At 40.8% G+C, this 27,357-nt stretch overlaps 1 protein-coding gene across 7 annotated transcripts in view; it reads right to left on the bottom strand.

The window, feature by feature from the left end:
• LOC136431111 (slit homolog 2 protein-like) overlaps positions 1–27,357 on the bottom strand; it is a 90,868-nt gene that overhangs the window by 16,868 nt on the left and 46,643 nt on the right. For 4 of the 7 annotated variants that reach the window (XM_066422350.1, XM_066422346.1, XM_066422349.1 and 1 more), the window contains 11 exons: positions 21,589–21,730; positions 20,987–21,058; positions 19,813–19,884; positions 18,794–18,865; positions 18,328–18,399; positions 17,326–17,397; positions 4,336–4,508; positions 3,117–3,288; positions 2,543–2,617; positions 2,273–2,344; positions 1,141–1,212 (listed from right to left, as the gene is read on the bottom strand). In XM_066422350.1, coding sequence (XP_066278447.1) covers positions 1,141–1,212; positions 2,273–2,344; positions 2,543–2,617; positions 3,117–3,288; positions 4,336–4,508; positions 17,326–17,397; positions 18,328–18,399; positions 18,794–18,865; positions 19,813–19,884; positions 20,987–21,058; positions 21,589–21,730 — 1,066 coding nt within the window. Of the gene's footprint in view, positions 1–1,140; positions 1,213–2,272; positions 2,345–2,542; positions 2,618–3,116; positions 3,289–4,335; positions 4,509–17,325; positions 17,398–18,327; positions 18,400–18,793; positions 18,866–19,635; positions 19,708–19,812; positions 19,885–20,986; positions 21,059–21,588; positions 21,731–27,357 lie in introns of all 7 variants that reach the window. The other 3 variants (XM_066422345.1, XM_066422343.1, XM_066422348.1) reach the window with 3 other exon arrangements.

Below are 27,357 nucleotides of genomic sequence, written 5' to 3'. Positions count from 1 at the left end.
TCAAGTGACCAAACTGGGTGAATTTTCAGCACATGCACAGACACAACAGTAAAATTTGCTGGGAACTTTTGATATGTTTGTGACTTTGAGTGCATGTAACATGTAACATGTTGGTCACTTCGAAGTTAGCGACAGTGTTGTTGCTGTATCGTGACAAGGGAGAAGTCTGGCTGTTGAGAGGAAAGGAACTGATCAGTGGAATGGTTAGAAATGTGGTACATCGACAGTTACATGTTCAATTAAAGTTTTAATCAACAGTGATTAAGAAAGGACATCTACACATTGTGAGACGGGCACCACAACTTCATCCAGTGGAGAAGATGTGTTGCCTGTCTTCAGACATAGATGGATCCAGTCTACAGGATGCTCGATGTACATATGGTGTGAAATTGAGTCTTAGATGTACTATGAGGGTGAGTCAAAAAGTAATGCAATTGTTTTTTATCAGGCTATAAGTCTTTCTTAACAGCAATACATAGAAAAATGAACCTATTATAAAGCCAATCATATTACAATTTGACTCGCCCTCATATCTACATGTAGTACTAGGAGTGAATGGCAGTAACAGTGAGAGGCAGAAAAGCTTTATAGCAAATATATGTAAAAGAGGACGGATATGAGGAATATGAAATAAGAAGTACTGTAGAACAATTTTATGGGGCAATTAGATGGTTTAGAATGACAAAAATGATGTGATGTAACATGCAAACAACTGTGCACAAGTTGTAGCAGTAAACAAAGCCATGTGTTGGTCTTTTGTAGGCAATTAAGAAAAACAAAATGGTCGTGAGGTGATGTACTTTCTTGGTGCACCAAATTCAGCTTTGTGTTCATGCATTTGGAAGTGCTGTGACATATTGGTGACACTAAAAAAGTGTGTAGGAAACAATGCAAAGTTGTAACCATACATACAGTGTCAACCACACTGAGTGATTGTTAGATTAGATTTAATCTTTTGGGTGTTTTACAAAGCAAGGCATTAAAAAGGGTTCCTCTACAAGTTTCTTAGTACAGTATAAAGAGTGTAGCAAGACAAAACCAATGTCATAACAACAAACACTTATAAGACAAATCAAAATAGGAAAAAAATTATGGAAAAAAACTAAAACTAGGAAAAGTGCGAGCACAGTGCAGGCTTACAGTGATTTCAAGCCAGTCAGTCCATTAAACATGGACCCATTCACCGCGGCCAGCTTGTTATCTGTCAGCAGCCTTGGAACAATAAAACAGAGGGCACGAATGAGGTGAGGCTGAGAGAACAAGTACTTGCACTCAAACATCTCCGGTTAATACTGAAGTGTTTCCTCAGATTTTCTCCTTCTTTTGCCATCGTTCCTTCACATCCTGCAGTAAGATGTTTCAACTGCCAATTTGGAGGCTTTTACAAAAAACTAACTTCTTGCTTCCAACCAACAGTCCAAAATGTTTAGTAAGCCATTGAAGGCATGGAGAAGCATGGATTATACATTGTACACCAGTCTCTTTTCGTGATATTTTTTGTTTCCAGTTTTAAGCTCTACATTGTAGATGACAGTGGCAAAAGAGGAAACACTGAGGACGTCAGGTAAAATAGTGCAAGCATTTGATGAGTTTTTTAAACATCAGCACAAATATTAAAAGCTTAAATTTGGTAGCATAAAACACATTCAAGCTTAGCAAGCTTTGGTGAGCTGTTTATATAATATCATCTTGTAATGTCATAGATCTTTCTTGTGTTGGAGGTTCCAGCCAGTGTCATAAGATGGTAGACTAATTGTCACAAAATTCTCATGTCTTTCTTTTTTTGACTTGTCTGCTCAGCCTCGTAAGTTACAGTGATTACAAAGAGATGTTTTCATGTCAAATCCAGGAGGAATGAAATACCTTGTCAATAAAGCTCATCCTCAAAAACCATTTTTTCTTGACAATATTTAAGTGACAGAAACATGTCACTGACTGCTAATTTGCACATCTCAAACTGAAGGGTCAGTACAATGTACATTGATGAGTTCATAACCTGAATCTATTTATAACATTGTTATACATGAACAATGTTGATACACACAGGATATGAATGGCTACAGTTAAATGAAGTGCTATCAGCAATCTTTTACAATTAGAGCTTAAACACAACAGATTAAAACCAATCACGCACTGGTTAAGGAAATATTTTAAGAAAAATATTCACAGTGCATCTTTGCACCAGTCCTTTGTAGATGACATCTAAGGTTATAACTAATCTCGCAACAGAAAAGACTGCCGCACAGATTGAACAGCTTTGTCTTTTACTCACAGCTCAGTGACACCATCGGCTCCAATAAAAGCATCGTCCTCAATCTCCACAATCTTGTTGTTTCTCAGATCTCTGAAAAAACAAGTTATACAGAAGTCAGGGAAGATCACATATTGTTGTTACACTGCTTCCTCTTGATACATAGTCATTTTTGTATATGATACCAACCCTATATACAGTTACAAAACTTTGCTATTGACTGGATACATGCAGGTTGTTGCAGTGTATGCTGGAAATCTGACTTGACATGTTTAGACTGTTGTTACTTACATCTTCCTGAGGTTGGGGAGTTTCTTGAAGATACCAGAAGCGTGCACCTTGACGATCTCATTCTCTCCCAACAGCCTACGGGGAGAAGATGGTTGGACAGTGTTTATAGAAGGTGTGGAATTGCGAAGTGGTATGAAGATTTGACAGCAGTATCTGTATCATTAGTAGATAGTGTACAATAGTGGCACTAAATACTAGTAACCACCAAAGGTACAGGAGATAGTGAAAGCATATTTGATCAAAATAGCTACCAGAATACAAATGCAGTAAATAGTTGTAGTTAACATGTAGTTAACATTTATATAAGCTGTTTGTGAAGATTTGGAACTACAAGATTAGATTTAAAAACAACAGAGGAGCACAGCTATTTGCAGTTACTGTAGCTAGTTTTTAAGAACAGGTAAAGCAACCAATTATAGATGTCTGTAGACTTCAATCAGCAAACAGTCTCATGAAAACAAAACTGTACCCCTGAAAAACAGGTCAATGACTGAGATGTGCTCTACTGGTAGAATAGATAATTGAATGAATGATGAAATTGAATGAATTATGCTGAATGTACAGAAAGACTCACAGTTCGGTGGCGTATGAAGGAATGACGTCAGGCACGCTGTCCAGCTTGCGGTTGGTGCAGTCCACCACCGTGCCCTCGCAGATGCAGCGGTCAGGACAGTCGTCGTCCACCTTACACTGCCCCGACCCTTTCCTCACGCCAACGTTCTCTCGGGCTGTGGGAGCAATCAGACCTATGATTGGTCCAAGTTGGAGACGTTGGGTGAAAACTGTCTTGTCATCATTTGATGTATGGCCTCCGTGTCTGTCAATATTGACCATGCCCTAGTTCACATCATCGACTATGGCTTAAACAGTCCTATTTGAGACTGACAGTCTCTGCTACATATCTCATGACCATACCCTGTCCTGATATCCTCATCAAGAGCAGAACACACATGCAATGTACATTCATCAACAGCAGCAAACAAAACCTAGTAGCCAATGGCAAAAAGATCAGGTAGCAAATAGCAAACTGTCTCAAGCACCAGACTTGATATAAGTAATCACAAGCCTGATCTTTAAAATAGAAATCAAACTGACCGAACAACATATTGAAGTTTGTATTTTTGTCACACTTTGCTTTTGTACTGACTCTCACCTTGCTTTTACTTCTAAATGTCCAATGACAAATGTAATTAGCAACACCAATAGGTAACAATTATGATATCATACTGTCAACTTATGGCATTTAGTGATGAACAGTTAGATATGCCCTACAGCCTCTCCATGTACATGACTCATTGTGATCCTCTAATCTGACTTCATACAGCAGGTATGTAAAGTACAGTGAGTGTAAGAGGATTGGAGCCACCCAGGACTTGATAGCATAGCCTGTGCCTAACCACAATCATTACTCATTCACCCCAGGGTAATGTACAGGATTACATCTACCTTTTCTTCATGGGCTTTAAATACATGTTGGCACGTCCTGGGATAAAAGTGTCAGTCAGGTGAGGTGAGGGAGTTGGTGAGAAAGACTTGAAAAACTGCCCTGTAATTTTTTTTAAAGGCCAAATGTGAAGATGTGACAGCTTGATGTCATCTCTGAAGGACAACTTGGTTGCTGAAATGTACTTCCTTCTACTAGAATTGTCCAAGTCGGGGGTCCGGGATTCAAACCTGCAACCTCTGGATTTCAAACTGTGTGTGCGGTGAGCAGGATTACATCACCGGGGCACTTATAACTCGTAACGACTATTTCACGTCTCCACTGTGGAGAAAAGAACAGCGTGACTCACCCTCTCGCATGCTGCAGCGGAACTTGTGCACCTTGATCTGGCTGATGCGTTTGCGGGAGAGTCGTCGCGGCATGACGCAGCGCGCGCCGCTGGTCTCGATGGGGTTGTCCTGCAGGTACTGGGCCAGCCAGCGCAGGTTGCAGTCACACATGAAGGGGTTCTGGGCAAGATGGCTGAACAAACACAACAACATGATTTAGACTGAGTGCTTCATAACATTCTTTTTACTATAATCAAATCCCTCCAAAAAATAGTATCAATCAAGAACACTACCAAAAGACCAAAGATACCAAAACAAGTTCAACTGCAGTACTAAGGTCTAAAATCGACACACACACACAGACAGACACACACACACACACATACATACACAAACAAACAGAACCAAAAACTATACATCCATTTTTCATGGAGGCAAAAAACAGTATCAATCAAAAATACTATCAGAAAACAGCACATACAAAGTCTTTAAAAGTCCTGCCCTGAAGCCTGCCATGAAGGCTGGCATGCATTACTGCTTCATGTACCAAACTTGTCATGTTTACTGTACATGTCAGCAGGTTGGGATATGATCCTGTACCTAAGGAAAAGAACAGTTCCTTCTAAGGGTCAAGGATATACAATCTCAGTACTAGTGCACACATAATGACAACATACACTTGGCCTTTGCCCACGTCAAGCTGTGTGATATCAGAAGTACTCTTAAGGTTGAAATTCTCTGCTTCTCTCCCCCCAAGATGTAAAGGACAACAAGTTGGTTATCTCTTCTGCTTGCAAGAAACCTACATGTACATGTGTATTCAGTGGTCAAGTACATGTAGTATTTAGTTACAGTATATGCAGGGCTGTGCTCCAGGACCCTTCCCTCTGACCCAGGGCAGAAATGTGCTTGTTGGGACAGATGAAAATCTCACCCTGTCTGTCCATAAATCTGAACTTCATGACATGAAATTGATGAAAATGTATTCCGTAAGCTTGAAATAACAGATTTAACAGCAAACATCAACGACATGGGCTCCCAAATAATGAGTGGGATGGAAATAGATTTGAAGCTGGAGACAGTCCTGGTTATATGAATCCCTTTTCAATATGGCCAGCTTTTCAGTTCAAGGGATTCAAATCACTTTCACCAAAGGTGTTGAAAACCTCTGCCATTTTTCCGACCTATCTTTCCTCACTCCTGGGATCTCCTGTTCCTCAGTACCACAACAAACAGTTTGATGGAGGAGGCAGGATTACCAGAGTCCACACAGACTTGCCAGACCACGGCTTACATTGCCACAAATATTTATTTTTGTTGGGGATGACTCCATCATCCCTCCTGCTTCCCTGTTAATCCTTACACCTCCACACTCTCCACTTTTACAGCCTTGTAATGAGCCTCTACTGACAGACATGGTAGGTAAGAGTAGGCCCACAGGGCTTCTGTACAGGGTAACATTTCAGCCACTTGTCAAGGAAGAACTCCAGAACTACAGCAACATGACTACTGGTGAACCGATGGGTTGTTTCAGAAGGTATCAAATGGTTTTGTAACTGACCGCTGATGAATGACTGAATTGCACATTTCTTTATTCACAACCAGATATTTACATTTCAGTGAATGTCACCTTCCTCAGGGCAATAATGACTGTTATCTAGTTTGATCTGTGTCTGTCTTTGAATATCCATACAGTAAAAAAGAATAATGATATAATAGAGAAGAAATGGTAAACATAAACTGTTTACTCTGAATGGAAATCATAGCCAAGATTCGAAAACTACATTCGAGTCTATGTCTGTATCTGGGAGAGAGATGAGAGGCTAGCTTGTATGGAACTGCCCTCCTGATGGAAGGCTCTACAGTTGGGACTAGAGGCTAGCTTGTATGGAACTGCTCTCCAGATGGAGTTGGGACTAGAGGCTAGCTCGTATGAAACTGCCCTCCTGATGGAAGGCTCTACAGTTAGTACTAGAGGCCAGCTTGTATGGAACTGCCCTCCTGATGGAAGGCTCTACCGTTGGTGTGTCTCCCCAGACCTTCTGTCCTCTGTCACCACTCCAGTCCTGTGTGTTTAGTCATGGGAGCCTCTGCTGGTACAACCTCCGAGGACCCGCCTTCCCCCCAGGTTAACTAGACTGGGCTACAAAAACAAGCTCGGCAAGGCAGGGGATAGAGGGACTTTGTGTGACTGCCAAAGGGGGATTTTTCCAGCTTGTGGCATTTACAGACAAGACTTGTGTTTCCCCATTCACACATCCATCATCCACCCCACACAAAGCCCACCTACCAGGACAATGAACAGACTTTCTTGTTACATGGGAAATAAAAATCACTCCAACCTTTTACATAGAATATGTATATACGTTCCACCAGAGATTCACATGTGTTAGCCTAATATATAGTGTTTAGTATGTAGAATATCAAGATTTTTCTTTTATTACGTAGTTTGTGGAAGACCATAGAAGACTGTACTTTTTGTGAGTCAAACTTTCAGTTATAAGACCTAATCCTCCTTAGACACATAAACATAGACAGTCTCTGACAGAGATAAATCTAAGCACCAACATACTCTAAACCCTTTAGCTATAAACAACCTTGCAGAGTGCCCAGGTTGTACTAACTGTTAGTGAACTGTAATACCCAGGATGTGAAACCCTTCAACAGGAGTGCATGTCTGCATTGTGCAGGCAGATTTCAGGGCCTGTTGAGCACCAATAGCCTCATTATCACCTCCTCAGTGTTTGTTTGTAAGTCCAGCGGGGCGTGTAATCGCCCCAGCAGGAAAAAACAAACACAGGAAATGGCCACACACTTCTGAGGGCTGTTAATTTACTTCCCTGTTTGCTGATAATTAAATGACAAAGGGATGGCAGAGAGAGACAATAGACTGTGGTGCCAAATGTGATGGGTCCTTTCTTCTGGTGTTAGATCAATAGAAGGCACAGCTGTTTTCTTGAAGAAATGGGAAAATCTTCCATTGATCTGAATTAGATTATGGCTTACTTGTTCTAGTCTCTACCAGAGTAACTACAGGGAAATATGTGCCAGGGAAGTTTGGCCTTCATGGGGATTCATTCACAGGGATTAATTTTCGGGAGAGTTTTTAACCTTACCGTTTAGTCCTCCTTTTTTTACCGAATTCTATGATATACAATATTGCTTATTACATACACTTAGTATACTGGAATATGTGACTGTGTACCATGACAAGTTAAAAGATATCAAATTTGTATACCTGGTAAATATTATGCCTGATTGAATAAAGGCACTATGGAAAACTGACAGGAATGCAACAGCTACAATTAATTAGTAATGACTAACAACTCACGAAACATACATTTCAAGAGCAAATATCTTGATTACTGTCAAATTGAGTAACAATAACAACAGCCTTCTGCTATATACATTCTGTTACTGACATTCTAAACCTGACTGTGTTCTGCACATTCCTGTTTGTATGCTGCAGACATGCATATTCAACAGTTAATTCATACAACCTTTATTTTGATCTGTGTCATCCTCATCTCTTATTGCAGTACCGTGTGTAACAGACAGGTGGCTCCTCTTTGTCACACCAGTTGCCGTTCAAACAGTATACAGCTGCTCTCATGGAGGTAAAAATGACTGTATCTACTTTAACTAACATTTATTAGCACATGATATATGGTAACCAACTGGACTTAAAACGAAAGCTAACAGTTATAACGGATATGTTAATTTCAGATATTGGGAAGTTTTGAATTTACTTTTTCAAATACACTGTACTTTAAAACGTTTTAAAAAAATCAAATTTTGACACCAGAAAAAGCAGCATGTGCAAGTTCATGATCAGGTTCACTGAAAATCATACATAACAGATGTGTGTGACAAACAGAGATGTGTGGAAACTGTGCATGGGGGAGGACTGGGGAATCCCGGGAGGTCCAGCTTCCTCTGAGGTGATGAGTTTAAGCCATAACGGAAAATGACAAGAAGGCAAGCCAAACAAGCGAGGTGAGCCCACGGACAGAAAAGTGTGCTGGATTTACAGCTGGCACGTACTTTGTCATTTCTACACCAACTCCAGTCTGGGGAACACATGTTAGAGGGGAAGCGGCTGACATATCTCTTTTGACTTTTCCCTGCTGAACTTTTTACACTGTTTTTACCCTACGTGTCCCTGTGTTGAACCTTTAACTGGACATACAAGTACATTCATGTACTGTACCAATGTCTTGCAGGGGGCCGTACCAATATAACTGAACTCATACAAATCAAGAGGTGACCATGGCTGAAAGTCAAAGGAAATTTTTCAGTTCCAGTTCTAAAGTCACTTTAGCACTGGAACTAAAAAATTTCCTTTGACTCTGTTGTCATAATGAGGTTTTGCAATTTCTCCATTAAATACCTGTATCAAGGATGAGAACTTTGATATATCGTGATTACATCTTAATAGAAAGCCCACAAATATGATGACAATATAAGTCAATGTTAGTCTGTGTGTTGTATCACCATCCTAAAATAAGAAGCAGTTGAGCCTGAAGAACAGGTTCAAGATGTTTCTACCTCTGACACTACCGTATATCTTGAAACCATGTCTTCACAGATGGATCTTGGCAGTTCACCTTACTGATGCCCTTGACCATTGACTCCATAGAACTCTTCTCTTTAGAAGCTCCTTACTGACTTATGGGGTGCCATCAGAAGTAATCAAAGACACACTTGCTACCTGCATCTCTTCACTTCTGAGTGACAGGGGGTGCGGGGTGTTAAGGGACAACAGAGGTTTCTACGTTTAGATTCTTCCAGGTACAGAGAACTTATCCGCTGTTTTTGTTGGGCTTTGATATTCGGAACATGTATTGACTGAGATTTCTATTGAAAGTTGAATGAATTGAAGGGGAGAGAATGCTAAGAATATGCCAAATAGCAGTTACTCGACAAGCAACTGGATATGATTTTGGATACGGTCAGACGTTTCAAGAAGCATCCACTACTTCTCGTCAGTGACACAATGCTACAATGTACGTCCATCTTTTGCATAGTGAATTTGTAACTGATTTACACTGGCAAGTCTAAGAAATTCTTGCTTATACCATGAACATCTGCACTGGCTAAGGTCTCGCTCATGTCTCACCAGCAGGTAATCTGAGCCTTCGGGTTTTTATCACCTTGCTCTCCTTGGAGGGAAGCCAGCCCTGCCCACACAGTTGTTTCTCCTTGCCTGAAACTTGGTCAGCTGTATCTAAGTTTCCTCACCCATTCACCTTCCCAACACTCCTGCTTTTTGAGAAAATATTTTGCTTCCTGTTGGGAGAAGGTTGTTAATCTCCCAGGTATGCCTCGGAGTCAGGACTGTCCACCTTTCTATGGTTCCAATTAATTATGACCCAAACCACCAGGGGTGGCAAAGAATAGGGGGCTTTTAAAAAACGTTTTTTCTCAGGTCTGCTCCGTCACTTTTTAACAGGTATTTAGTTCTTTCTCGTCACAAAGAGTACATTTCTCTTTCTTAAACATGTTACAGGGTACTTAAGTGTTTTCCTTAATTTCATCACTACCCTCTGGGTTGCCTGTACCTGTTTGCTTTGCAGCAGACAGGTGCTTTCACTTACATGTTCTTCTATCATCAGGCACTTAAATGTAACATGAAACAATTGTGCTCTACATGCATTGATGGAGCGCTGTAATTTCTTAACTCTAGTTTTGTCAGTAAATCTATATCAAACGCTTTGCAAAGGACTACAAGAGAATGACAGTACCAGCGTTTGAAAATTCCTTGTCACGGCCAGAGTATATGAGGGACTACATACTTTTGATATGACGCTTCTGGTACTGGTAATTGTTTACAAGTAATAATGGTAAACTTCTTGGATAGGTCTATAACCACAAAATGCAACAATGACATCCAGGCACAGTAGTTCATTTTGCTCACAAAGATACATCTGGAGAAAACAGCAGTAGCTCCTCCTCCTCCCCTGACAAGCATGTAGGCAACATAAAGAGGACGGCAGTTCCATCCATGCCTTTGAAGTAGCGAGAGATGAAAGCTGGGTCCAGGGTAAACATGGTGTGAACTGCGGCTTGTTGACTGTAGGGGACCTGCAAACACTTCTATGGCCTCTGTCACAAGCCGAGGTCGTCAAATAACAGCAGACCACAAGCCAGAGGGCGGGGAGTGGGGGGTCATTATATAGATGTAAAGGTTATGTGGGGCAGATTATCTTTCATGGCCTCCCACTGATTGTAAAAGAGTGGTCACTACTGTAGCGCTGGACTGACTAAACCTATTACATTTACTGCAGTTCAAACAGAAACAATGACTGACATGAATCATCCTCTTACAAATTAACTTAACTAAACACCAGGAGGGCCTAACGAGATGGTCAATCAAGTCGTAATTAGGGGAGAGTCCTGGAGTGGAGGGTTGCAAGGATGATGTCTTGTTTATCCAGCCCTCAAACCTCTAATTTTAAGGCTACCTGAAGCTGTCAGGGATACGTAAGTGCCCTGAAGATCCTTGGGTAAACATCTTCTATAAATAACTGTCCACACCTGGCTACCGTAAACCACTACGTCACTTGCAATATCAAATTCCGTGGTACACACAAAACACATGTAATTGTCCGTCTAGAAATATGAGAATTTCCGGCATATTCAACGCTCAGTATCAATTGTTTGCATAATTATGTACAGGTTAGGAAGTTTTGGTACACTGTCTTTCTTGCTTTGTCATTTATTGATTGAAGCTAATCCAGAGGCTTTATCATAGATTCTTCCAGTTTAGATTAAGTTAATGAGGAAGGCAAGAATGCATAAATCATGTGGCTTTGTAATCTGTCATCCAGGAAAACTTGTGGTTCTGGTGTACAATGTGACTTGCAAAAGTGATCAGTTGCTACAATAGCTTAATGTTAAATACAATGTACTACTATTCAAGATCGATCCTGTCTGATACTTTTATCAACTGTCTCTTAACTGTAAAACCATTTGTACAACATATATTACACCTGTATCTCTTCTCTCAACTGCCCTTTTAATTCTTCCCCGCATGCATATGGCTCCATCAGTTTCCCATTAATCCCCATGATTCCAGCTCCTCCTGTTATCACAATGAAATATCTCATCTTTCCCTTTCAAAACCTCACTGAAACCCATACCTACAATAAGCCTTCTCTTGGCGCAGGAATCACAGCCTTTGATTATCAAAGCTTAACCCATTAATCAATCAAAACCATCTTTCTTACATTACCTCTCAGTCAGTGTAAGAACATTATGGTGTCTTAGTAAGGAGTATTTGCATGCAAGGTTTTCAAGCAAAACTTAAGTCACAACTACTTGTCTGTCAGATTTGAGACAATACCTTGATCCCAGATCAGTTTCCTAAAAATCGTCCTGATACATATCCATGCACACCTGGTTGAGCCTGGTAACTATCACACTACGCTTAAGGGGTTTATAGGGGATTAACACATTTAATCTATTTGTAAATGGAGGTTATACTGTTGTCTATTTGGGCACACCATCCTATATTCCTAATTGAATCTTTAAACTGATGTATTATTTTTGCCTATATAGGCAACATCAGCACAATTTGTTTTGTTTTTCATTTGATTTAAAAAGAACTAATGCTGAACTGGAAGATCAACATAAAACAGAGTCTAGTCCAAGGGGAAACTCTGCACCTTGGTACACACATCTACAGACAGTGAATTGATGTACCGAATGGTAGTCAAAGTTTTCTTTGTAGCCCCGTTTTCATGTTATCCTCTAACTGAATTTTGGCAAAGAAATGTCCGAGAACCAAGAAAATAAATTGGTATGGCCTCATCTGTTTTGTTTGGTCAATATTGTTACTGTTGTAATGTTCTAGTTTGCAGTTACAGTAGTAAGTCATGTTTGACTTGTAAAGACTGCAGCTGTAGGAAGTATGTTACAGCTCAGCCAACCTGACCACACTCTCAGCAGACAGGAAATACTTACGTGACTAAACACAAGATTCAAAGGTCTTAGTATTTCATGGAAAATAAACAAAGTATTGGCAACATCCATAAAACAAAGGGTAAGAAAAGCAACTCAAACAATTCGGCCATTGTTGTACTGTTATGATATGGGTAATGTAGTTTAACCAAGCTGTTACTGTTTAGATACTTCTTATGACTACTACAGTCAACACAACAGATGGTGGCCTGTTATGTCCACAAGAACTGGTCTTCGCAAAGGCCCTAACAAAGAGAAAGTAGTTTGATTTTATGATTTGCTTTAGACACAAAAAAAACATCCAAAGTGTAACTTGGGTGCAGTTGAAGTTGACTCTGTTCTGCTTCACAACTAAGGAGTCAAACCTTCAATCATTTCTCCCAGCAATTCAAGTACCTCCTCAGTCCTATTAAGGGCAAACAGGTTCTCTTCATTTTGCTATGACATTTTCACAAGCAATCTGTGTCATCCCCAGGCGATATATCCAGGGAAAATTATATCAACCCCTGACACTAACCTGTTCCAATCAGTTTTTGCCATCGTAAATATCACATTGATAATATTTCACACAAATAAGAAGTAACAAGATCAAGCAATAGACTGGGAGCTCCTTGACCTTTTATCATTTCAAAGTCAGGCAGGATTTGATTTGTTCAGATTAGAAGCTCCCCAGTCTCATTCACCATGGTAAAATGGAAAAACATTTCCACCCAGGGCACATCATGTGTACCAACACAACATCCATCTGCATCTCGCACTTGCCTGAAGGATGGTTTCTGCCAGTGGTCTAGACTTCATATTTGACAAGAAGTCTTCTGGGATCCCATCTTTGCGACCTTTGACATTGCTAGGCTGGTCTGAGTCTCCCTGTCCATCCCTTACTTACTGTGGGATTACTTTTAATCTTGTTAAGGGGCCCTGATAATGAATGTGGCCGTGAAACACCTCTCCTGAGTTCTTTCAGCCAACCTGGGCCAGAATTGAAGAGGACAGCCGAGGGATGAGGAGAAAATAGAGGTCATACAAAGTCGTGACCTTCAAATTTATATTGATTTTGAATTGAGCCTCCCATCCCAGCCTTGGCATCACCATCTGTGGGGCAATCTCAGTGTTAAATGTACCTTTACTTTTTTAAACACTTTTAATAGAGGCTTTATTAGTACAGCAACTTTCATACAGATATCTACAAAGTACAACAGAAATACAAAATTAATCTGAAAATTTACTATGCGATTAATGCTGAACTGAATGAATCGGTGATATCTCGTTACAATCAGGTGGGGCTAATTGTGGATTTCAGTATCTTTCTAATGATAAAGCAGCTGTCTTTTGATGTATTTAGCAGGATATATAGACTTCCAACGTTGTTTTCTTTTTATGAAAACTCTGGCAGTCAAAAGGAAGGCATCTGTCGTCACGCTCAAAATGAAAAGACAACAGGGGTGAGTTCATACTGTATTGTATATTAATCCTTAACCTTGGCCTAGACAGCTGTAATGGGGATATCTGCTACCCCTGGTGTCCCTCAGGCATGATTCACTCCACATGGCACACTAGTGTTCGCTAAGGTGAGCATCTACCACTCATATGGAACTGATCTCAGCACACGTGCCTCACTGGGTCCCAGGAGACCATTATATATACATGCAGCCCACATAACCTGTATACAACTACATGTTAGTTAAAATCCTCCCACACCATTATTGATGTAAAAGGCGGTGCCCATCTCCGTTTCATAGCCCTGGGCCACACTGTGGTGCAATCACTGCAGCAGGGGGCTAGTTCACTGGCAGTAAAGTGTGTTTAACTTCCATACTGTTTCAGAAGTATGTACCATTTTTATAAAGTCTTTGATATGACTCAATGCGCCTCTTGTCCAGAGGTGTCCTACCTGGGGCTTGAACCCCAGTCCTTCTGGTCCAAGTAATTTGAACCAGATGTGGTGAGAGACAGAAGCGCAGACCACTACACCACAGAGACACCCCCTACAACTACATGTAGGTTCCCTAAAAACTCACCTGTGCCTAATCAGTACATGCAAGTTGAGCACAATTAGGAATATAATGAGATTGTAGATCTTCATGTCCCACCTCATACACCTCAACCTGAGGCAGATATACTGTATTCAGCATCTCCTAGCTCCTCTTTCAATGACTTTCAAATGTGAAAGCTCCTCCTCTAAAAGCTATCTATTAAACAAAGGCAAATCTTAAGCAACTATCACTAATTTGCTAACTGTTCAAGTTCCTAGTAACTGAGTTGGATATAGTTAAAGTTCATTCCCAGCTGATCTTCTTCAGTAATAGGGGAGGTCTGTATATAGCTACAGGTATGTCACCTAACACGGGAGAAAGTGTGTACTGACTACAAACTAAATATTCTGAGTTTCTGTCTCAAGTAAGATCTCATCACGTATTGGTCCCACCTACTGTACGTTCCCCACTAGACTGCCGGGTGTAGTTGGTATGATAACCACAGATATCGACAGCTGGTAGATCCATTTGCATTGCATAACAGTTCAGCGTAAGGAGGTGTTCTAAAGGTACCCTGTTAAAGACTGCAGAAGTGACATGAGCCGATGTTTAAGTTTGTATGATGTATGTATGTGCTGATGTACGGCCTACAACATGGCCAGCTGTGAAAGCACAGAACTCAGGATGTCACTGAAGACTTAGGTGAAGGCAGTGCAGCCTGAACTATCAAAAATGTTAGCACAATTCCAGGACTTCACCAGGAGTACATTGACATTATTACAACAAACTCCATGTGCCACTGGTACCTAAGCCGAACCATATGCTATCTTACTACTCAGTCTTTCTACCATTTATACCAACGTCCATCACATGGTAGAGATGATTAAGAATGTGCAGACAATATCCAAAGTGTTAGTCTTTCAATCATTTTCAGTTCGAATTCCAACATCGAAGCTGTAATGCACCGCAAAAGAAGTCAGGTTTAACATATACACAAAGTAACACTTCATGCATTGTTCAAATGGAAGATTTAAGACATAAGAAGAAGACACAGTTCATCACAGTTAATCTTCATCCCTCAGGCTAAACAGGTTCTGAAGTACGGACCCATCACTACCAATCACAGGAGCTGACAGGGGAGAACAAGCAGGAAAACAAAAAAATGAGCCGATTGCAGGAAAACTCAACAACCTTGGTGGCAAATGAATTAATTGAAGGTTAATCTATCAAGTTGACTCCCCTGGAGTAAAATTCTGCATTTCAGCAGCATATTCTAGAACATTTCACAGCAAAAACAACAACGTTATCTGTCTGCATTCATCCCTACTAAACATTCCTGCTGTCTCCTAGAGGGACCTTGCAGCCCAGATGATGCCATCACCTGTCTAGCCACTGAAAAATACTTCCTGTACACAACCACCTCAGGTAGAACCCCATTTCCCAGGGGAGGGGGCCCAGTCCCCCTGGGGTAGGGGAAGGCCTGGTAATTCTGTAGGAAGTAACCTTGAGACAAAGCGAAAATGACCCGTGGTGTCAAAGTTGTAACTCCGCTGTGCAGAGTGCTACACCACCAGCCACTCCTATCAGCACAGACAGGCTTGTAAAATCCCAGGACATCGCAGTACTTAGCCTCCAAATACCTCAGGTCAGAGAGCCACTGGCATCTCCACACAGCTCCTTCTAGTTTCACCACAATAGTCTTAACTAGTGCTGACAACATCACCTGTTCCCTAACCTTCACAGCAAAACGGAGGCCTACACAGTGGAAGGGTATAGACCAGAAATGTTGTCCTTGCGGACAAAAAGTGCTCCTGGTTGTCGTGTTTACTTCCTGCCATTTCTTCCTGTTACACACAATCCAGGATCCTCTGTCCACTCTATCAGGGCAAAGAATTTTTACCTCGGGGAGGTTTTCATCCAAGCATTTAGTAGCGTGCGAGGATGTGTCAACTCCACTTATGAGAATGATCTTGATCTGTGTCAGATGCATGTCCCAAAACACAGAACATTCGGGGTTAGTAAATCCATCATGATTTTCAAACAATGACGTTCATAAAACTGAATTTAAAAGCGGTATTCCTGATAATCATATGAAAGCATTACAAGTTGCATCACTAAATGTGGGCAGGCTGCATGGTTGAGAGCCAGTGAAGTTGTTAAGAGTTTAAACCTCAAGGGAATGGATATCTACTGTGCCCAAGAAACCCACTGGAATGTCTTTCCACTAAAGAGACCTTCAAATGGTAACATGTATTTCAGTTCTTTTCATAAAGAAGGTGGGAAACTACCGCACTCCTCCAAAAACCTAAGTTCCAGCTGCTAGAAAACAGCACTTACGATATAACTACGGACACATAAATGGCAGGCAGATAACTTAAAAACCTCTTTTACTAATAGCCTGCCTTGGTGAGCAGATTATACATCGTACAATGAATTTTGTCTCTTTTCCAATGAAAGCAGGTGGTCGTTATAAAAAGCCCATCAAGCTTGCTTTACCAGGAATTGTGATGGCTGTTTCCCTTGTCTAAATGTTCAGTGCTTTAAAACTGCTGTGTGAACCAGGCCTGTTTGTTGAAGACCTGTTGCCAGTGTTTTGATATTTTGGCTTTGCACTTGACCTATTCCATGGTGAGAGCCCTATTTGGGAATGCTTTACAAACTCTCTTAAGCCCTGAGCGCTCTGGGCCTGATTGATGGCAGACGGCTGTTGTCGGTGGCTAAACTAGTCCTGCAGACTCACATCTGTAGAATAGTCTGCCTCTTTCATGTGGGTATATCTGTTGTCATAATACAGTATGTGCATGTGTACATACTTTATCAAAGCCAGGAAAGAAGAAGCTGTGTATTGAATGTACTAATTCTGGTACCTTCAATAGGACAATAGGGATTTAACCGATGGGAATATTTCCGCACACAAAATGGCATTCATTAACTTACAGCAATATACAATTATCAACCTGCTTTCTCACCTGCTCGCTCATTCACTAACTCACTCACTCATTCTCTCACAATGCCGTTCCCCACCTATAAAATGGTATGCCCCCTATCGTTTTTAGACACATTTGAAGTACTTACAGAGTCTGGATGTTCCTGAGTGGATCAAAAGTTCCCTTGCTGATCATTTCAATCCTGTTGTCATACAGGGACCTGCAAAACAATTTACAAAAAATCAATTGTATTTCCTTAAGTGCAAATCTGAGAAGACAGGAGACAATAGTTAATAATGCATGTTATCTACTACTTTTGTCTGCATAGTATCTCAACTCTTTTTATACATACACTAAGGTTTGACACAAAAAGGTATTTCAAGTGCTTAAAGTCGTAAATAACAGTATAATTGGGAGAGGGAAGAGGAGGGAGTTATCCCTGTACAATATTTGCGAGACAACTTCAGACTGGAGCAGGAAATACTGCATCATTAAGAGAGCAGATTTAGGAGCCCCCCCCCCCCCCCTTGTCGCCTGTCAGGGAGAAGTCGGAGCTTCCTGCAGTTGTTTCCACATGTAGGCGGGGAGATGGACAGGGGCCGATAAGATAACTTGAACCTAAAACATGGCTGACAACTTATCAAAGCAACACATGGGGAAAAGCCATCGCCTGGTGTCGCCCAGACCAGAGGTACACAGTGCAGATGGCCCGGAGAGCGCTCCGAATGGGAAAACTTGTGCAGCGAATGTAGCAGCTGGGGTCCATGCCAACTGACAATAAAATTCTTTGATCAGAATTGTTGTCAAGTAGTCTTGGGACAACCCAGGATTCTAACACATACCCCCGCAGGTCAGCAAGAGGGCAAACTGTTTAACCTCACCTGGGTTCTAGTACTCAATTGGTGCATACAGAGCTTCAGGCAGGGTGCTGAGTGTAACTAGGATGCCTAGCGGTAGAATACGTTGTTCATTGCATTTTTATACCAACATGCATGTCTAAAAAAAAAACCATGACGTTTGTGTAGAAAAGAATGACATTTTCTTATTAAAAGAGAAGTCTGACCATCTGCCCCATGTACATTATCTGGCAATGTCTAAACTAGTCCATGTCTGCCATGTCTAGATCTGAGGAAAGTGATTCACAACTTACAGCAGGTTCAAGGAATGGAGGTCCTTGAAGGCATCAGTCTGTATGCAGGAAATTCTGTTCGCATTCAGCAACCTGAAAACAAGGAAGTTGTCAGTGCAAGGCAGCAAACAATTACCTTTAACAACTGTCAAGCAAGGTGAACTCCAGACCCTGTCTACCAGAATCTCTTCCATTTTGTATAACGTAATCATTTTAGCTGCTATGTTCTGTGCTGAACTTTTCTTCTGTAAAACATTTTTTAACACTTTGGACTTAAAGCCGGGGATTCCTTGTTTGAGGAGAGCCACACCATGAGCATGTTAAAGAACCCACCACATTTATCAAGAAGATCAGGGGTCCATCCCGGTGTGGGCGAATCAAAACTTACAGTCCAGTCTTATGCAGCTTGTACGTACTGAACAAAACTGATGTGTTACGCCTAAAGGCTGTTTACCGGTTGTGCAAAATAAACAAACAAACAACTCACAGCAACTGGAGAGAGAAGAGCCCATGGAACACTTTGGGAGGCAATGTAGAAATCTTGTTCCCATACAAGACCCTTTAGGAAAAGAGAATTTTTCAAATTAGAAATATGAAAGGTACCGTATAAATGACTTCACAGCATTTTTTTTTAAATCTAAGGGAAATCAAAAGATCAAATTTCTATAAAATGATAATATGAAAATCATTGCTTTTAGATCTAAACACATTCAATTACTCATAACCAAAGAAATGTAAAGGAAAGTGTGCAATCTTAATTGAAGTGGAATGCAAAAAAAGCAGAGAATATTCCAGATATGTCTATCATGAATGAAAATATCTAAAAGCATGTTAACAATGCTGAGATGTCCCTTTATAATACTAATCCTTAAAGTTTACCAACCACCAAAGTGCAACTATCTTTACAGCCATCTGTGCATGTAGGATAGGAAAAAGAGTTTAAGAGGATTTACAGAGTCTGGCATCAGAAGCGTTGGCAGGGTAGGAAGGAACCTTGCACCTTAGGGTACAGATCTCATGTTAGGCCTCCTTTCCACCAGACGAAGATCACTGAGCAACCTTACAGCAACGGACAGCGATTTCAAAGATTTGTTCTTTATCTAGACAATTTTTTAAAAAGCGATCTGTGAAATCTTTGGTCGATCAACGGTCACTCAGCGATCACAGGCTCTTAAGTGGAAAGGAGGTGTTACTGTAGTTCATATCCAACTGCCAAGTGCCTGCCCCCAATGCATCTGTCACCAGACACTGTTTTATATAGTACTATGAGCATTTTACCCAGAAAAGTCTGCGGCTCAGAGAAGAGCAAAATGCCCAAGCACTACTTACAACGAGTTGAGATATCCCAACCCATAAAATGCATCCTCGTGGATGTCTGAAATCTCATTGTTGCTTAGGTCTCTACAGGAAATAAATGGGTGAAAAAAACAAAAACAATGACATTCATTAACAACACACTGTGTATCATGCAGACAGGAATGCAATGCATGAAAATATTTTACTTACAAGGAATTAAGAGTGTCGAGACCTTCGAAAGCATCAGGAGCAATGTCAGAGATCTGATTGTTGCTCAAATCTCTGGAAAGGGCAAGAGGAAGACAGGGAATGTACAGAGTTGATAAACAGTGAAATAACAGTCAGAACTGGAGGCAGATCATAGAACAAGCTGGCATGTACATGGATACATAGAGCTGTGGCAAACTCTTACTTTTTTCTGGCTGGATGATATGCATGGGATTGAAAGTAGCAAAACTTTTGAAGCAACTCTACTGTTGTACCTGCCTCTCTTTAGATGCGATTTGGACATGAAAGCGATATTGTCATCAATGTGCTGTGTGCAATGTACACAGTTTGATTTCATTCAACTGGCTATATACTAAACCACTTGACACATTGTTTTTACATAGCACCTCCTGGGTGATATTTTAGAAACTACTTTCCAAATCAATTAAAAGCACCACTCATAAAGCACCCAGGATGTGCTATATCAAACACAATTCATAATCTCCAGATTTGAAATAAGACTTCTTCAAACATCATCCAAAGAGTAGGTACGAAATACTTGTGGTTTTAAGAAGTATTCTGATACTTTTGACTGCACTACACAAATAAGTCACAGAATGTGTAAGTTAAGCCGCGGTTCCGATGCACATGCATTGTTCTCTCAGGTGGAAGCTATTGAAACCATGCCTTCGACTGTGTACACTTCCTGTGGTTACCCAGCACACTTGGACGGAGGCACAGGTAGTGTACACATTGGAAGATATTTCTTTTTCTTAAATTAGTCTACTAGGAGGCTAAGTTCAACAGAGAAATCATCTCAAGAACAATGTATTGTGCAGTGCTGTTCCAAACCATTCTAAACTCAAGTGTCAAGATTAGAGAATAAGTTGCAGGCAAAAACAACTACACTTCAGTATACAAAGTCGCATGAAGCAAGCAGAAGTAAAAGGGAAACAAAAGGAAACAAAGTGAGCAGATCAGCTGTGATCAAGCATGCATTCAACATACCAACGACACCAACAAAATAAACAGTCAGTTTACAAAACTCTCCCTTTGGCAAAAGTGAAAACAGGCAAAAACATACTGAACATGCCACTATCAAATTGGTGCTATAAAAGCAAACAAAAACATTGAAAGCATTCAAGTAAAAGAGAAAAGGTGAAATGTTTGGTCTTACATTCTCCTGAGCTTCTTGTACTGTGCGAAAGCCTTGCTGGGGATGCTTCTGATCTGGTTCTGTTCCAGTCTCCTGCAAACAGGGACAACAAGAAATCAAAGATCTCATACCTTAGTAAAATATGAGTTTTTGCTAAAGCCTTATCATGCCCTATAATAGTGGATGTGTAAAAACCCAAAGGGGCGAGTTCGCCACTCCCGGGATCTTATGTTACAGATGCTTAACAAGTCCCAAGCCACCTGAGTGTTCTTAATTGAGGTCATTGACCTTGCCAGGCAGACCAGCTATCTATGGTCTATACCACACTACTTTCAGGTAGGGCATGTCGGCCTGTAATGCTTCAGTACCTGAAAAAACTGCTAGGTGGCCCAGAATCGCCATGTTTTTTCGGAAACTCAATAACTATCAACATACCAAAATTCGTACAAATCCATCAAAAGGATCTTGAGTTATAAGTGCAAACACACAGACACAACCAGAAACAGTATCAAGCGTTTCAGTCAGGTCAAATGCAGCTTGTACCATGACTGTACAAAACTGGTGTGTCATGCCTTTACTGGTTATGTGGAAGAAACAAACAAACAAACAGACAAATAACATACAGTTCTGTAGCAGTGGCAGGGATGTCGTTGGGGATGCCCAGGAGACCCTTGTCCCTACAGTCCACAATCCCGCCAGCACAGCTGCACAGCTCAGGACACATCTCGTTAACCACGCACTCCTTCGGCAGGTGGTCCTCCACACCTGCATATATAGACATAATCAGTCAGGTGGACAGTTTCACAACACCACATGACAAGTAGATGTTAACAAGCAAATACAAGCTTTTTTTCTATACAGGTAGGACAATGCAGCAATACATGAAAATGCACCAAAGTGAGGGAATAACAGCAAACAATTCAGTCAGTAACTTTGGTCAAACTATCTTATTTGGTGAGTCCTTTTGAATGTATTCAACAAGCATGTCACAATGTCATAGATTTCGTGGACTTGCTGCTCTTGTATGCAAATGTTAGATGTTTAGCCTCAACATTTTATAGCCAGTATATATCCACTGCAACCATCTAAAGGTATCGAAAGTGTCGATGTGAATGCATCAATACCACATGTCAGATATATGACTGGTAAGGGATCACCCCATTTGATTCAGGTAACCAGGTTTGTTGAATAGCCTTAGCAGTGAGGTCTAATCCACATGGTGTTATAAAGCTTCTCTTCCATTGCTGGGGGTATGGGTGAGGCTGGCAGGACTGCCACATGACATTAGTGCCAGTGGCTGGCTGATCAATCCCATGCCTTAGACTAATACCCCTTTTCCACTAGAGAATACGACTGCACTGTGACTGCCAAGCGACCAATATTTTGACATATTGCTCAATGAATCTAATAGATCATCGAATATAAAATATTTGGTGTGTTTTGTTGTCTTTGAATTCATACTTTTACATTTTGCATCATGTTCCAATTATGAAATCAAGAGTTACACAAATCCAATTTTGGTCGCTGTGCGGTCGTTAAGCAATCACCGTCTAGTGGAAAGGGGGACTTAACTAATTAGTTTGTAATTAGTCTAGTATGGCAAAGCATTGTGCAGTTTGAGTAAATACGACATACACAAACACAAGACGGGACAACAAGGCAACATGCCACAGACAGTCAGAAATGTTTACAAGGACACAAAGGGTCATCCCACTCTGAGGGAGGGGGGGCAGGATGACCAGTTGTATCACTTACAAACGGCGCCTTTGTGAAGACCTGCACAGCCATGGACTGCAGTTAGGAGGAAACAAGAGATAGAGAAGTGTAGGAAGCAAAATAGCTTTTACAGCACATAAAGTTTCAATAGTTCAGTCATCTGGGATGTGATATATCCACGATTAGCTCTTCCTTACTCTAACATAATGGATTTGTCAGCATTCATTGCTAAGAAAGTAGAATTTTAAGGTTTATTTTGTCTATTTTGTACTTGACCATACAAAAGTTACTGTACTTTTTTGTTGCATCAATCAAGCTTCTTCTTATATCAAACTGATCTGCACCTATTAATAGACCTCTTTTGGGATGTAAGCTACCATGACAGCCAAATCAAGCTCCAGGATTTAAAGGAAAACAAACATATCATATTGTATTGTCTAAACACCTGAGTCACAGGCTTGGAAAAGTAAACAGCAGTAACATAAAGTGTATCCATGTCCAACTCGCATAACCTCACCATCCGGTTTACCCTGGGTGTCATGACTAAACAACTATTTTTGTAACAGCACAAATGTTTGTAGTTCTGGAAACACCTGTAAGACCCCCCTCACCTGGCAGGAAATGGACAGGTGAGACCTGTGGGAGAGCTGTCCTGATGACATTCACTTTCCCACTTTTTTCCCCACTCATGCATGCCACTTCTTTCAAGTTTCGCATTGTTATAGAAAGAGAACCAAAACAGCTTCTTTCACATGGCATAACAGCTACCCCCCAGGGTTTCCGACTGACGTCAATGAGAATATCATCTAAGCAAACTGGATGGAAAAAAGAGGATGGGAATGTAAACAATTGTGACCAACCATCTCCCATACACGTGAGGTACGTGGTCTTAGGTTTAACAGTTGGAGTGTTCTCACACCTGTGTGATTATTGTACAGGGTAAAACAAATACGCCCAGGTGCGTTTTATGTTTCCTTGGTCATTGGTAGTCAGTTATAAATGGGTCTGCATGCCTTTTTCCGTAGGGGATAGCGAGCTATTTTATTTGACTGTATATGGTAGCCGGCCCAATCTAATTCAATGTCAAACATTGTCAAGAAATTATTTGTACAAAGTCACTCTGATTCAAAGTCGCACGTTATCTGTGATCAGAATTCATTGTTAAGCATTCTTGTGGAGTCAATCAAATGGCTGATTGCCTCAAAAGTCGCAAGAGAGTATGAGATCACCCAATTGTGTTGGTGTTCACAGCCTACTTTTGCCCAACACCCCATGTATACAATGGGAAAATATAATGAACTTGATCAAAAAAACTTTCACAAGAACAAGACAATATACATTAACCGTCAAGCGTTGCTGGTCTTCCCGAATAAACTGTTATGCATTACCAGCCCAATATTAACCATTAAGCGTTGCCAGGATTCCCCCATGCAAACCCTCATAAATGTAGTCAGTACATCTACTCTACGTGCTAGCTATCAACTTCATCAACACACCTGTGCCACTGACTTACCCACAGAATAAAACAAACATGTCCGGTCAACATGCAACACAAAATGAGCCTATTGACAGAAGGTCGTCACAACTATGCAAATTTACAAGACACACAATGTTTTTGGATAAATTTAGCATGTTTGCTGACCGCTTGGACATAACTTTACACACCTGTGCAGTATTGTGGTGAGTGTCAGGTGAGGAAGTACAAATACTCGACTGTACTGATGTGAAAAAACAACCTCCTCATACGTGACCCTTGCTGTATAAAGTTTACACTTTATGACCATGTCAAAGTAGCTTATCTTTCAGGGCAAACAAGACAAAATCCATGTGTACACCAGTTAAGGTGTCTGCAAACAGCCCTTATTTTCTTAAAGGAAGATTTTCACCTTGAAAAGTTGCAGTCAAGTTGCTGCTTACATATTCTTTCAGTTCAATTTCAGGAAAATTGTTATGTCGTTATCCATTTTTTAAAAATACCATGTCATTTTTATGTTATCAAACATTTCAGCAAGAATTTTTTGGCCTTCAGTTGAAAAGAGGAAACTGCTACATTTGATAGTTTGTCCAAATTAAAAGCCTTTCCTAGACAGACATACACAGTATCTGGATTATCCTTGTGTTCTAAAGCTTTTCTGAAGCAATTGTTGATGACTGTCTGCATTGCCTGGCTTGTAAAAAGAACTGTCCTTTATTCTGAATAAATAACCCCAGCAAAGTTACCTGTAGGAAACAGGTGTGTTCAAGCCCACCTGGCGGAAAGGTGAAGGGCAAATATGTACTTAAGGCACACTTCTGTAAATATCCGTTCAAATCATCTGGAGCATGACTGACTTGTCCTTGAGCCTCAGCATGGGACAGCTATTAAACACAATTTCTGGTCTCTAACAGTCAAAAACAAGGGACACATGTACATTGTGTAACTGTCATTTTTTATAACGTGCCATAGAGAACAATTGCCACAGCGACAATTACTAGAATAGGCTATAATCTATTAGTCTCCAGTGACTATAACGATTCACAGCTGCCTAGTGTTCTTGCTCCTTAAGAAGGTAGTGATGGGCACAAGTCTTACAAGCTTAGTGGCAATGTTACCTGTGACAATGTAGTCTATCGAGGTGCTGAAAATTATAAGGTTTTTTTTTAAGGAAACCAGGAATAGAGGTAACACGAGGGGGGAAGAGTGGACGAAGGTCAAGTATAATATTTTCAGCTGCAAAATCGAGCTATGTAAGCGTGCCACACAGCACACAGTCGACGGCGTCAAATGTGCACAGGAACACGCTTTGACGGCCGTCCCAGGGTGCCATATGGGGCACCCAGAACGGCTGTTTTCTACGGTCTCCACATTGATATAAGACGCAAAGAGTTGACAATACTCGGTCAGAAAATAGCTGAACAATTATATTTTACGATCTTTTGATTTCTATGAAGGACAGAGTGGGGGAAAATACGGAATTTGCGAAGTTCGTACGGAGCGCCTGTGAAAACGTGCGAGCACCGATCTCGGGAGATAGTTCAACTAAAACCCGTTCTGAAATGAAATAAAAACACCCAAACTATCAACTGTTCCGCTTTTTATTATCTTCAGATGTAATACTTATGATCCATTTGGCTGGAGCTGCCAGTAAACCTGCGTAAAACCTACGGGAAACGCCGATCTCGATGCACGGAAAGTCCGCCATGACAGTGTGCGATCAGCCGCTTAGACGGAAAGTAGCCACTTATTGCGACACAAACATCACGCCGATTCGGCGTGATTTGTATGAATATGTATGCCGTGATCGGTCTTTTTGCGTGAGGCCGTTACCACGGAGATTTTTGGACACAAGCTTGAAGGCAAATGTTTATACGCTCAGTAGGATGTCTCTAAATTGTGTGTTTTCGGGCAATGAAATATTTAAAGGCATCATGCCGAACTTTCCACAGGCCGTTGCCACCTGTCAGCACGTCAGGACGTGCTGAGCTGCACGCTGTGACGGAAGTTTTGTCTCTCCTTTTTTTGGCGTGAGTCCGTTACTATGGCGATTTTCGGGCACAAGCTCAAAGGGAAATGATATATCTATGAAGTCACTGCGAAATATCTATTCATTGAAATTCGCACAATAAAATATTAAAAGGCATTAACGACGAACTTTCCACATACCGTCGTCACGTGCCAGTCAGCGTCAAGACGTGCTGAGCTGCACGCTGTGACGGAAGTTTTGTGGATTGATAGTGAGCCAGAATCGGTGAACTGGTCAAGTGCAGCATGGACTTTGCTGTTACAATTGCGTGACTTTAAAGTAATTGTTGAAAATTGTCGATGTAGCCACAGCACAATTCGATAAAATACAGGTAAGTAATTGTACAGCATATCGCACGCCTGTTCTCGATCGCCCCCCTGTGCTGTGCTGTGCGCTGTGACCCAAGAAGATTCTTTCAGGTATTTTGCTTCTATTTCTAGTTTAAAAAAATAGTCCTTGTTATTTCCCTTTCAACTTTCATTAGCGATTATGAAATGGTTGAAACTTTCTTTTCTTTTTGCGAGCAATTGTTTCTTTCAAGTAGTATAAGGAAAGTTTCAAGTTTTTAACGTCTTCGTCATTTGTTATATTCCGCCATTCCGCCGTTATCATGTACTGGTCCACACACTTTGACGGTTACACTGGAAACTCACCGTAGCACGTTTCATAGATAATGTTTTTGAATGGTAAGTCGTCATCTGATAAGCGATGATAAAACTTGTTGCGAGTTATTTTGTTGCTATAAGGAACTTGTTGCTATAAGGAACTTGTCAAGTTTTAGAATTTTTTTTGTCGTTTGTCATACATATTCTGCCGTTATCGTGTGCTGAACCACACGCTTTGACGGGAAACTCACCGCAAGACGCTACAATGATATTTTTTAATGGTAAGTTTAGTCCTTTGATAAGCGATTGTAGAATGCGATAAAACTTTGCTTTCTTGTTGCGACTTATTTTGTTGCTTAAGGAAGCTGTCGTTTGTCGTATTCTCCCGTCATCATGTGCTGATCCACACGCTTTGACGGGTTATGCGGAAACTCACCGCAGGACGTTACAATATTGATATTTTTAATGGTAAATCGTCTTTTGTTAAGTGATTATAAACTAACAGAAAGTTTGTTTTCTTGTTGCAAGTTATTTGTTGCCATTTGGAAATTGTGAAGTTTTTTTTAAT

The sequence above is a fragment of the Branchiostoma lanceolatum genome, chromosome 3 (genome assembly GCF_035083965.1).
Source record: "Branchiostoma lanceolatum isolate klBraLanc5 chromosome 3, klBraLanc5.hap2, whole genome shotgun sequence".
Taxonomy (NCBI): Eukaryota; Metazoa; Chordata; class Leptocardii; order Amphioxiformes; family Branchiostomatidae; genus Branchiostoma; species Branchiostoma lanceolatum.
This window is presented reverse-complemented; position numbering and strand designations above follow the sequence as displayed.